This window comes from Hypoxylon trugodes (genome assembly GCF_022578975.1).
Source record: "Hypoxylon trugodes strain CBS 135444 unplaced genomic scaffold F4822scaffold_2, whole genome shotgun sequence".
NCBI lineage: Eukaryota > Fungi > Ascomycota > Sordariomycetes > Xylariales > Hypoxylaceae > Hypoxylon > Hypoxylon trugodes.
In genome coordinates this window covers 1,961,393-1,972,929 of record NW_026250017.1, presented here as the reverse complement: position 1 = coordinate 1,972,929, position 11,537 = coordinate 1,961,393, and the positions used below count along the sequence as shown (strand labels likewise).

Genomic DNA, 11,537 nt, shown 5'->3' with positions numbered 1-11,537 from the left:
AGCTACACAGTTGAAGACAAAAACACTAAGTTATGTGACTATCTGACAGGGTTCGTTGACTTGAGATTTCCTATTAATGGCCGCCAATCATCATTGCACATTTATATTGCGTTATTAGGAACTGCTGCACAGCCGCCTAATAGTCTTCATGTTGGCACCTAGATTTAAATGTGCCTTTTTAATTCAGGCATTTCAAGGGAGGTCCAGGTCGTCGGGCTAGTACCTAGGTATGTATGGCCGACCCGAGAATATCGTGTAGTTGATCTATGAAACTCCAACCCGAGGGATGAGTTTTGTTAGATTATATTTCCTCGATATGGCTTATTTCGAGCTGTGAGTGTATGTATATAATGTGGGCGTCGATATGTTCAACTCTTTGCGTTAATTTGAATGAAGGACATGCTTGGCCGTTACCAGAACCAAACCCTAGACCTTTTTAGCAATATATAAACACCACTCACTTCAATAAGTTAGGGAAGATGGCCAAAGGATCTTCTCCTCATATTTTGATCATAGGTGGTGGGTTAGGAGGATTGCTGCTGGGCCAAATCCTACGGAAGAATAATATCTCATTTGAGATCTTTGAACGAGACCGGAGCGACAACATAAGAGTCTAGGGCTGGGCGATCGGCCTTCATACGTACGTAGTCTTCCACAAGTTGGCGTATTGCGAAAGCTGACAGCTCGTACCAAGTATGCTCGATGAACTTGACGCATCAATTCCGGATGACATGCCGTCGCGGGACCTCGTGAACCATCTGCTTCCCCTGAAATTTCACTATGGATTTGCCTGGTATAGACACGACCGTACTGAGAAGCTTGGCGTTCGCGACGATGGCAGCGGAAAGTTCATCCGTGCGAACCGTGCCCGACTTCGAAAGTGGCTAGCGACTAATATGCCTATTCAATACGGCAAGCATGCTGTTCGTATTGAAGAGAATCGTAATGTTGTCACGGCACATTTCGAGGATGGGACATCGGCTAGTGGCGATATTCTCATCGGTGCAGAAGGACCTTACAGCCCTAGTGAGTACTTCAATCCGTCCGGCAAACCAATATCTGAGCATGCACTGACGCTGGGTTAGCTAGGAAATATCTCCTAGAGGGGCGTGATGTGATCAGGAAACCGTGCCAAGGGATCATCAATGGAGAGGTCACATTGAGTGGCAGTGATATGGAAGGGCAACTCGAGATGGCTCATTCCTGTTATTTAGTCGACGTGAGCCCGTCTCATACAGCTTCTCACGACTAGCTGAATATGGCCAAAACCCGTCCTTAGATGCATCTTCATCACGCCAGAACAAATTGAAATAGTACTTTCCAGATTTCCCATCAGGGAGAGTTTCACTCAAACCAACAAATAAAAATGAAGGTGATTCCAGGGACGGCGATTGATAAGACCAAACATCTGCCGCCCAAACTTAGGTCTATTGTAGAGAAGACTGGGCCGCAGGGGATGAAGCATCCGCCGATTCATTTCTGGACGTTGACTATGGACCCTGAAATGTTGCCCAAGAGTAGGATCACGTTACTCGGTGATGCTGCGCATTGCATGCCCTCATGTAAGTGGTCAAGTTATCATCTTTTAATGGAGAGAGTAATTAACATATCGAAACAGTCCGCGGTGAAGGTGGATTTCACGCTTTGCTAGATGCTCTTAAACTTGGGAAAGCTTTAGCTAGGTTGCGGACGAATGATACTCAAGTAATAAAGAAGGTGTTAGGAGACTATCAAGATGAGATGATTGAGAGGGGGTCGAAGGCATCAGCGTGGTCAAGTATCGCATTAGATGAGCCTTGGAGTGGTGCCAATGCAGGACCGAGTATCGTTTGGGGTTTGCCTGTGGTACATTTGCCCGAAGAAAAGGTTACGCTGTAACGTTGTGTTTCTCGATAGCTCCGTAGCTGGTTACTGGCGGCGCTGGGCGTCAGGCATAGTCAGCACTGGACGAGTACGAGTAGGTACTTTCAATAAACGCAAATCTCGGATGGAGGAGATTATGATTGTATTACGCAATGTTTAGACAACGCATTTTATCTTGATCTTGAGACATTTGTTGGTGTCGTACAGATGATCAGCAAGCCCCCTCGCAAGCCATAATCGTAGGATGAATCAACGCCGGCCCGTTTTTGTTATCTAAATACCAGGAGCACTGTGGCACACACCAACATTAGCATCCCCATCCAAATTATTAATGTCTCGGGTAAGGATTTTCGGGGTTGAGGAAATATACGCACCACGCCACTGCCGCCACATGATCCTACCATGTTTTTCCCAACCTCGAAATGATGCGTTCCGGCTAGGACCTTGTAATACTCGTTAACATCTACCGTCAAGTTGCTCGTGAGAGTGAATTTGACATCGACGTTCTCTGTTGGCGACGTCCAGTTACCACTCGCTTCAGAGATCTCAATGGTCCACCTCGAGGTTGAGCTTGAGCCTGAGAAGGAGGATGATGATTGAGACTCTTCTGTCGTAATGCACCCGAAAGCTTGGCCATACGGCCCATTGGTACCCCAATACTCCCATTCAAAAGTGCAATTTGCCTCGCTCGCGTCAAAGGAAACTCCGGGCCCCGCGGGAAAGGAGTTGGGATTTGTGATATTTGTCTACAAATGGGCATTCCTGTCCCCTCCAGGCCGCCCCGAAGGAGAAAACGTGGAAAATTTAGTTACTTCCCATGGTTGTAGGGGTTCTAGATCTGTTGTAGAATGTTGATAATCGCTTGACGCGCTGACGAGGGGGTAGAGGCTCGTAAGAGCAAGGAATAATTTGATACGTCTCATTTTGGCTTGGAATCAACGACTCACAATTTATGCTTCGTAAACTCAAACGAAATCCTAAAGGCTATGGGAAATATTTGTATAATTTCGTAGCTCACGACGGCGTAGCGCCTTCACAACTTAGCAACCTGCTACAATATCGTAACGTTAGCTCATTGCGTAACACCACTCAGTTTAGACCTGCTTAGATCCACGGATCAATCCTACATGCCAAAGCTGTCGTGGAACCGGCTAAATTGTATAGGTCGAATCATCCTACACAACACTCCACGAACCTGGAAACTAGATACGAAGGGACCATGGTTAACCAATTGAATTTGCTGTTATTTTTAAATGTAATATGCAAATTGCGTGGTTTCAGGCTCTTAGCTCGTCTTTAGCGTACGGAACGATAGTTCTAGGAGCTTTAATATAAAGTAGATACTGAACGTAGGGCTAGAGAAAATCTGATGCCTAGACATATTTAACCGTCTAACCAAACCGAAAATCACCATCGACATTTACATCTCTGTAACGTTCACCAAAGCGTCGCCGAACCGTCTGAACCGGGTCTAGACGTGCGTCTAAAAATGCTCGCAGGTATTATCTTGCCGGTCCACCCGAAGACGGCTTCGGACTAGGCTCATCAGGCCAGGCGCGGAATATATCGCGAATCTTATCCAACGGCGCCGTCACTAGGCCTGCCCAAGTTTCGTAGGGCGGCTTATTAGGGGCGCTAGGGTGGCTGCGAGTTGGGATGAACGCCTTCGTCATTTCGAACTGCTGGGCTAGATCCTTCGATCTCGACGGAAGCAATGCTTCCTCTAACTTAACAAGATCATGCTCTTCCTCCTCTTTGATATGAATTTTTAAGTCTCGCATGAGCGATTCAAGTGTGGGAATGAAGTCGCTGTCGCTGGGTTTCAAGTTCTGGAATTTGTAGAGTTGTTCTTTAGTCTAATTCGGTAAAAGGTCGTCAGCAAATTGAAGAAGAGATCGCAAGGGGAATATAACTAGGTTTCTACGTACCACTTGGTGCTCCGCTCTGTCCTTGTCGGCCATCTCTCTACCGTCGTTGACACCAGTTTCCATTGAAGGATATACAACCATCTCCTCGGCTATTGAATGCCTAGCTAATTCCCACACGAAGGCATTTTGGTATCGGCGTTGAACGTCGGGATCCTTTGAGTTGATAATTTTACTATAATATTTCTCAATCTGTCTGTGGTCATGGTGAATTATGGACGAGATGCTGTCCATTTGACTGAAAGTCTGGGCCGTGTCGTTTGGAGAGCGATGATCTCGGATAGTCTTACCGCTTGACCTTGGCCTTGACCTTAGTAAACTATTCGACATGATCTGATCGGAGTAGGGGCGCACGAGTGGTGCTCGAGCGGGTAGTGTAGACGTTGGCCAGGCCCTAGAGCCTCGGAACCCTGCTGAACGAATTGCCTGTCTGAGCATCGTGATAATAATCGAACAACTGATGATTTGGTCTGGTTCGTGGTTTCTACCAAGAACCAAGTGGGATACTACCAGCCATGAAGAGTCGCGAATAGGTCAACTGATATCAATTGCCTTTCTAGTTATCATCGCGTCAAGGATTTGGATAAATTACGATAATCGCCGTCATCACAGCGTATTTGATGGTTCCAGTCCTGCCCATCGTGACATAGTGACGGATATTGTATTCAGCCCGGTCGCGATTTGTAAGGCCCTTTGATCTGAAGAGTGGTTGTCAATACCTAAGGAATCTAGAGGTTTGTCAATGACGCCCTCATGTGCTTTCTCCATATTGACCAAACGCATTTGAATTTTATGGCCTATCACTGGTGGATTAGGAGGGTAGATGTCTAGAAGAGATGATTGAATGATGACGCGAGGAATTGAGATTCAGTAGGCGTGAAGATCTTCGACGGATCATATCTTGTCTTTGAGTATAGAATTGCATCGAAAATGTAATTAAAGGTACAGAAATATTTCTTATGGAGAAAAGTATTTACCAACAAAAGGCTTTTCGGTTAATGAAAACCAGCCCCCTGAAAAAGTCCGAGCTGAATCCCTCTACCGCCACGTCCCCTCCACAGCAGCCACACTCGCTGTGCACGAACTTGGCACTGTGAACGAACGATTCGGATCGCTCTCCCATTTCACCGTTCCATCGGCCGCGACCCTGACAAACTTATACTCGAACTTGCGACCAGGTGCAAGGTTCAGCGTAACAGTCCAGAGAGGGTTCGCAGTCGTGTACTTCGCAGCTGAGAGCGCGGGCGCAGCGCCCACGTCCCAACTTCCAAGTTCGGGGATTGAACCCACGATCTTAATTGTTTCTCCGTAAGTGGTTACGGCGGCCTGGTTGAACGTCAGCGCAACACTGTTGGCGGCGGCGGTGCATGCCGCGGTCGAGGTGGACGCACTAGTTGCTGTCGTTTTTGTGGGAGTTGCAGACCCGCCGTCGACGATGGCTAGATCCGCACAACTTAAATATATCTGAGCGGTTTGGAATGAATTCCATTTAAATGAGAGCAACGTGTGGTTAGACGTGAAGCCATCTGGGAGCTTAATCTTCTTGGTCACGGTGTAACCACCTGAAATAGTGGTGGTGCATGAGTTCAAGGCTGAGTTGTCAACGCCCTGGCACTTGGTCTGGTCCCCATTATCGAAACCATTGCAAGTAAACCAGTCATTGCGGTAACAGGCCTGGCCTTCAGTGCAATCGGGGTTGTAACCGCAGTCCTGTCCGTCTACATCAGTGCATGGGAGAAGACCTTCATTGAAGCAGTCTTCGGCAGCCTGCTTCTCATCGTCAGTAGGAAGGTAGGTGGGGTCTAGGAATTTGTCGACAATGTCCTGGTCCTGGCAAATACGGTATGCGAACATCCCGCCGTGATCACCGTTGTGGTCGACGCACCACTGCACTTCGATAGTATCGCCTGGTGCGTATGTGGCTACGGTATCGGTACCCCATTTTTCAGTGGCCTGATTATAATCGACGCTCACGCGGGAATTGTACCCGCAAGGACCACTACGTCCGACCTGGGCCGAGTCTAGGTCGGGCCAAGCTGTCACCGGCTCGAGGATAGTACATTCCGGACAGGTATCGTTGCCGGCCTATGTGGTTTAGGAGTCATGGGTCAGCTTTGAACTCAATAGGAGAAACTTATGGTAAGGCGAACCTCGAATCCAAGGCGAGTACGGCTCTTCGGGGTAGTGAGATATCCGTGACCTTTCACTAGAGTGACAAGGCCAGGAAAGACCAATGCGAAGACTGCCTTCATCTTATGATGTTGATCGGTTCGAACGAATATAAAGACTTGAGATGAAGCTATGGCCGCGTATCTTGGCAATGAAGTTGTGGTTGCACTTCGAATTTCGTCTTTTCAACCTGATATTCCGTCGATATATATACACTTCGATATATCCTTCGAACGTTCTATTTTGATGCTCGTACCGGCAGTATCACGGTGGATGCGCAAGAAGGACCGAAATAATTGTTGGAGGCGATGGTCATGGTAGAAGAGGACATTATTGATCTGTACCTAACTAACACCGCTTGGGTCCATGATATACCGCCGAGTCCATCCCCAGCTCCCCTCACCTATTGCTACGCTGTAGTAGCTCATTCGGGGTAATCTTCTTAGGGTGCAGTCTTATATTCAGTATTAAGCCTCATAGCTCCGGTCGTTCATCGGCAGCTCTAGGTGTACAATGCGGAGGACGACCCCAGGTTATAACGTCAATGTCATGCATACTTCTAGGTCGTATACGGAACTACCCCAGGAGCGGAGATCATCGCGGAGGCTGGATGAATCCCTATGATGGGGAAGCTCCACCTTTGAGGGCATGCCAGATCTGGGGTGCCCTTTGAAAAGTCCGCCAAGATCCTGGTCGTTCGATAGACCCCGCGATGAGAGCTCGCACACCTAATCCCCATCCGAGAAAGCGCCGGATGGAACGCTTGGAAATCTTTATCGCAAGCTGGTTGGCTGTTCGGCGGCTGTATCAAAGCGCTATGGCCATTAAAATGCGCTACTAGCTTTCGGTTCATTCGGTTCCTTGAGCCTCAGGAGTTCGAGCAAATCATCGCCGCAGAACTCCGTCGCTAGCTCCGCCCCGGACCTCGGATCATCACATGGGTTTTTTACGAGAGGTAATAGCTTTATCAAGTTACGAGGCAATGGGCCGAATTGATATCCTACTGTAAGGCACTCAAAAATACGTATTCTACCACAAAGAGCATGCTCTGAAAAACACCAATTTCGTAATGCAAATCGTATTAACAGACTTGTATAGGATCCTCCTGTAATCATACATTCTTCGTTTTTTATGGTTATAGTGCCATAGCCAGCTTTGCCCGTATTAGATCCTCCTCTCCCTTCCATCATTAATTCATTATTCATTCGGTCGCAGAGATGGGCTAAAGGAGGTGGGTATCAAGCTCGGGTGACTAGAGCGAGAAAAAAAAGCAGAATTCATAACTTTTATCCTCCGGCTATGCATCGACAACAGCGACATTCTCAACTTTACCGCCGTTGCCCTGTGCAGTTTTCTTTGCGCTATAATGATTTTCTAGGTAAACGACTCAAATGCTCGCAGACTAATAAACCATGCCGTCCATTTTCCTCAAGATAAGTAATATCTCTCTGCCGTCGTAGCATGCTTCCTCATTTTCTTTATGAGGTAGCGAGCATAACCGGGCGAACTCGTTTTGGTGATTATCTCACTTCGTCCGGCTTCCACACTGCCTCGATGATGCTCATGCGACAGCCCTTCGGTCGTGTAACACCCTATAGGAATATGTTAGCAATCTCGATCATATTCATTGCCAATTGCCAATTGCGAATAGCTCACCTTAAAAACGAAGCCATCACTGGCCATCTTGAACAACTGTCTGAATTCACCTTCGCTGCGCTCCTGCGCATTCAGTAGCGTCATCATGACGAGGTCCATGCTCCTCATCAGACGTTCGTCCCAGGGGTTCTCGGTGCCCGGCTCTCGCAGGCAGTGGTCGTTAATGATGATGCGAGCCCCCGGCTTCAGTGCGGGGATTAAATTCTTCAGGATCTGGACAGCGTAGGGAGTCGAGTAATTATGGATAATCCAACGAAAGAAGTATACATCGGCGCCCTGTACGCACTGCTCCGTGAAGAAGTCATGCGCCTGGAAATTGATGCGCTTCGCAACGCGCCAATCCGCGCATGCGGGCTTTGGCGCACTCTCGATGGTACTAGGGAGGTCCTGTACCACGAATTCAATGTTACGATACACATTAGCCAGGTGCACGCTCACGAAACCGTGACTACCGCCTATGTCGACGAGAGTTCCGCCAACCGCGTCTACCTCTTTAAGGTCGCATCCTTCTGACAGGTACGATAATTCATACCCCTCACCTCCGGTCAAACTACTCATGGCCTGTGCCATGCGCTGGGCGCGTTTGGCATCCTTGCCGATTGTCACAAAGACGGGCTCTCGGTCGGTTGTATTAAAGGCGAAGTTGAACCCGGTGCGAGTGAGGCTTGTGGCTTCCGGATGCTTCTTTATGGCGTCAAGGACATGTGCGGAACCCGGGTAAATATCTTCGGTATTGAATCCGACCCAGGACTGGAGGGCCTGATCTTCAACTAGAAGCTTGGATGCGGCCGTATGCATAATGACTCCTGGCTTAGGTTCCTGAAAGATTTTATTCGTCATAGCATGTCGAAGAAGGCGGGCAAGGTTGATAGGATCCAATGGTGTCTTGGATTGTAGCTGTGAGAGCGTGATGGATCCATCTAGGGGCACAAGTTTTGCTATTATACTCAGTCAATACCTTTTCATATATCGGCCATTTAAGAGTTCGACAACATACCAATACCGAAATGATTAATAAGCTGTAGGCTTTGGGTATTCATGAACTATATGAAAATTTAATTAGTATGAATATTATCACGGTATGTATTGCCAACAAAGGCAAGTTTAGAAACTTTAAGGGCGCATTAAGGAAGTCGCTCACATCCCAAGCCACCCATCGCACTGACTCCCTGGGTCCGACCATGAGATCCTGTAGCTCCTGCGTGGCATGAATGACCTCTCTACGACTTCTAGAAATATCATCTGGCATCTTTGGGAAGTCGCTAGGCGAGTCCACGTCGAAGCTTGGGGTCTGGAGACCGTTCTCTTTAAAGTACGATTCGACCTTCTCTGTCTCTCTGCTGATCTTCTGCGCAAGAATGATCATCTTGGATGGTGTATGTGCTGACGCCATGGTTCCTTTTTTCTGAGGGGTTGTGGCTCTGGCCATGTTGTTGTCTATCCCTTCTATCTGGCACTTTGTGTGGTGCTTCTTTTCCTCCGGTGGATTGGTGATTGACAGTTCAGGCGTAGGTCTGAAATTTTGTTTTATGCAATCGGTGTTTGTCGAATGAGGGGTAGGCGAAGTCGGATGAAGCCAAGTAGCTAATCTTAGTCTAACCATTTTTAACGACGAGGACGATGTTTGTGATATCGTGCTTGTTATATAGTGCGCCAAGGGCTTATAAGACGTAGGGGGTAGAAACAAAGCAAGCCACCAGTAAGTAATAATGAGAAGGTGCGGGGAGCTAAATAACAAGGAACAGTGATATTCAGAAATCAACCAAATCATAGAAAATTAAACAATATCCCACGCTGTCGGATTTAGAATAAAGGCCAGGAGAAGTGAGCGATTGATGCTTGTTTATATGGAATATATATTGTTGACCAAAGTGACTAAGGATTCGACAATCATCGTAGGCCAAAATAATGTTGATGCCGTGTTAGTGAACCCCGAGGCTTAGCTCATAAAGGATGGTGAAAACAAACCCTGACTGTCAGATCTGTATTACTTCTGCAGGGTGTCCAATAACGCAAGACATGCAACAGGGAACTTGGCTGAAGGATGAAGAAAATGAACCCAGATAGGTCCACCCACTTAGTAAAGATATGCTAGGTAGTTTGTTCTTCCTATTATGTTTGTCTCTTAAATCCTCCTTCCTAATTCGCGGACGTATGCCTTCTCAATGCGGGAATTCTGGATAATCGATGGATTTTATAATGCAAGCCAATACGCTTTATACTACGTATTAGAGAACTTGTCTTTCTCTTATCTCTTTGACCCAGATGCTAGCAAGTCTACCGCTTACCCTGCAAGGGAGACGATAGCTTCGAACTGCGGCTAGATCTGTTGCCGAGGACCAGAATTTAGCGAATAATAGCACAGTATTCCCCCGTATCAGAAAATGCTTCTCGGTGGGATGGATATTGTTTTAAAATGTGGTATTAATCAAAACAAAACCATATCAGGGATCTTCCGGACCAGAGAACTGGATGACAGCTCCCGAGGACTTGGTCTTGGGTCCAAGAGGCGTTCGCTTGTGGTGTGTCACACGGCAGACATGCGAAAAGAACCGCGAGTTTTTTTTATTTCGGTACGAGTAGCCGGCTGGAGACGAGGATGTGAAGATCTGTGTGCGCGTGTGTTGTCTGGGTAGTGTTAAAGGATTGGAGGAGTTGGTCCAACGAGATGGGGACGCGAGAGACACGCAGTTCCCAAGACGGCGATTACCTTTTTCTACAGTTGTATGACCCGACGTGTCTTAGTTTATAGGAACTCCTCTCGCCCGGCGCGCAATAGCTAGGAAAGAACGAAGTCCCGACAGTGTGGGAAGCCCAGAGAGCAACGTAAGCCCAAGTGTGGGTTTTGTTAGGTGACTGTTCTGCCTGGCTCGCTATGTCTATGTGTTCGGCCGTCGTGCGGACCTGCTGTGAGCGGTCTAGCTGCGGCTATCCTTTTCTTGTCCGGGTGTCTGCACCGCAGTGAATTGTAACCCCTGTACGTATGTAAGTGTCTCTAGTATTGTGTGGTATACTTCTCTTAGACTCACTTGCGGCTGACGACGAAACATATTGCTGTTTTGTTCGAGCCCGTGGAGGAGATGTCTGTGGGCTGAGTGATAGGAATGAACTCCGCTGTCCGATGATGCTTAAAGGACTCTCTCCCTTACTATCTTAGGACAAGCTAAGAGATCACGGATGTTGCCTCTAATCTCCGTATATATCGTATTTCTTTCATGGAAATCGACCGATAAGAACACTATCTACCTAGGGTATTTGTTATACGTCGTGTCTATAGGGTCATGATGTCCAAGGGGCTAACTCGTCAGCTATGATAGTCAATCTGTTGTTTCATTGGTCCCGTCGCAGTGGTCTTCGGCCTAAAAATTGCATGCATAAAGTTCCACTGCGGTAGGAGAAACACTTGAGTTGCCTGGACTAGCCACTGGTTGCAAGAGTCGTCGTCTTATGATCATCCGATTGCACACCTAGTTGGTCGGAGGAACGTCGAGAGCATGCACTAGGGCTCTAGCCAAGCCATGCGGACTTCGAAGGTGATAATTAGTGACAACATTCCGGGTCGATTCTGAATGGATACCAGCCTGTCGGAGAGTCAAATTCTTGGATTGGAAGCCTTACGAGATTTCTGGGATATCCCATGTGAGGTAGGTCTCACCAAATCCCATAGGTTCTAAATGGGTTGGCGAATTAATGAGCGGGAGAAACGCATCAATCGACCCCGGCCATATTAGCCTCATCAGTCCTGTCGTTATGATAAGCGGCCTATTCTGTATCAATTACCCCGAGTGATGTCTCAGTGGTAGAGCTTCAGTTACGCGCATTATACATCTAACCGGAAACATACAAAGTACTGCACGCCCTAGAATGAGGCGAATTGAAAGTGATGAACGCCATAGTCTCATGTTGAGTGTATGGCTGTAGCTT

The 11,537-nt window shown here is 47.5% G+C and overlaps 6 protein-coding genes across 6 annotated transcripts; 2 read left to right on the top strand and 4 right to left on the bottom strand.

Moving 5' to 3' along the window:
* The first annotated feature begins 402 nt into the window (after positions 1-402).
* On the top strand, positions 403-1,521 carry F4822DRAFT_124806 (uncharacterized protein). Its single transcript, XM_051452626.1, has 3 exons — positions 403-640; positions 695-1,026; positions 1,086-1,521. Exons 2-3 carry the CDS (start codon positions 696-698, stop codon positions 1,250-1,252), a joined length of 498 nt encoding a protein of 165 aa, XP_051318091.1. The 5' UTR covers positions 403-640; position 695; the 3' UTR covers positions 1,253-1,521.
* F4822DRAFT_425525 (uncharacterized protein) lies at positions 1,367-1,878 on the top strand (the record flags this gene model as incomplete). Its single annotated transcript, XM_051460344.1, has 2 exons — positions 1,367-1,562; positions 1,619-1,878. The coding sequence occupies 2 exons, from the start codon at positions 1,367-1,369 to the stop codon at positions 1,876-1,878; spliced, it is 456 nt and encodes a 151-aa protein (XP_051318090.1).
* Positions 1,879-2,074: 196 nt separating this feature from the next.
* Positions 2,075-2,786, bottom strand: F4822DRAFT_425524 (uncharacterized protein; the record flags this gene model as incomplete). Its single annotated transcript, XM_051460343.1, has 3 exons — positions 2,075-2,152; positions 2,238-2,609; positions 2,676-2,786. The coding sequence occupies 3 exons, from the start codon at positions 2,784-2,786 to the stop codon at positions 2,075-2,077; spliced, it is 561 nt and encodes a 186-aa protein (XP_051318089.1).
* Positions 2,787-2,994: 208 nt separating this feature from the next.
* Positions 2,995-4,654, bottom strand: F4822DRAFT_124743 (uncharacterized protein). The gene is made up of 2 exons (XM_051452625.1): positions 3,792-4,654; positions 2,995-3,719 (listed from the first exon to the last, which is right to left on the bottom strand). The coding sequence occupies exons 1-2, from the start codon at positions 4,224-4,226 to the stop codon at positions 3,366-3,368; spliced, it is 789 nt and encodes a 262-aa protein (XP_051318088.1). The 5' UTR covers positions 4,227-4,654; the 3' UTR covers positions 2,995-3,365.
* On the bottom strand, positions 4,527-6,410 carry F4822DRAFT_124721 (carbohydrate-binding module family 20 protein). The gene is made up of 2 exons (XM_051452624.1): positions 5,939-6,410; positions 4,527-5,873 (listed from the first exon to the last, which is right to left on the bottom strand). Exons 1-2 carry the CDS (start codon positions 6,038-6,040, stop codon positions 4,827-4,829), a joined length of 1,149 nt encoding a protein of 382 aa, XP_051318087.1. The 5' UTR covers positions 6,041-6,410; the 3' UTR covers positions 4,527-4,826.
* Positions 6,411-6,940: 530 nt separating this feature from the next.
* Positions 6,941-8,633, bottom strand: F4822DRAFT_390550 (S-adenosyl-L-methionine-dependent methyltransferase). The gene is made up of 2 exons (XM_051457061.1): positions 7,614-8,633; positions 6,941-7,549 (listed from the first exon to the last, which is right to left on the bottom strand). The coding sequence occupies exons 1-2, from the start codon at positions 8,451-8,453 to the stop codon at positions 7,478-7,480; spliced, it is 912 nt and encodes a 303-aa protein (XP_051318086.1). The 5' UTR covers positions 8,454-8,633; the 3' UTR covers positions 6,941-7,477.
* Between the last annotated feature and the right edge of the window lie 2,904 nt (positions 8,634-11,537).

What these genes read in the sequence shown, in the direction of transcription:
- F4822DRAFT_124806 (XM_051452626.1), top strand. Translation starts at nt 696, where the DNA reads ATGCTCGATGAACTTGACGCATCAATTCCGGATGACATGCCGTCGCGG. An exon ending in AGAAGGACCTTACAGCCCTA is followed by an intron (nt 1,027 to 1,085) that starts GTGAGTACTTCA and finishes ACGCTGGGTTAG; the next exon opens with CTAGGAAATATCTCCTAGAG.
- F4822DRAFT_124743 (XM_051452625.1), bottom strand. Translation starts at nt 4,226, where the DNA reads ATGCTCAGACAGGCAATTCGTTCAGCAGGGTTCCGAGGCTCTAGGGCC. An exon ending in ACAGAGCGGAGCACCAAGTG is followed by an intron (nt 3,720 to 3,791) that starts GTACGTAGAAAC and finishes TTACCGAATTAG; the next exon opens with ACTAAAGAACAACTCTACAA.
- F4822DRAFT_124721 (XM_051452624.1), bottom strand. Translation starts at nt 6,040, where the DNA reads ATGAAGGCAGTCTTCGCATTGGTCTTTCCTGGCCTTGTCACTCTAGTG. An exon ending in GTACTCGCCTTGGATTCGAG is followed by an intron (nt 5,874 to 5,938) that starts GTTCGCCTTACC and finishes TAAACCACATAG; the next exon opens with GCCGGCAACGATACCTGTCC.
- F4822DRAFT_390550 (XM_051457061.1), bottom strand. Translation starts at nt 8,453, where the DNA reads ATGACGAATAAAATCTTTCAGGAACCTAAGCCAGGAGTCATTATGCAT. An exon ending in GTGATGGCTTCGTTTTTAAG is followed by an intron (nt 7,550 to 7,613) that starts GTGAGCTATTCG and finishes ATATTCCTATAG; the next exon opens with GGTGTTACACGACCGAAGGG.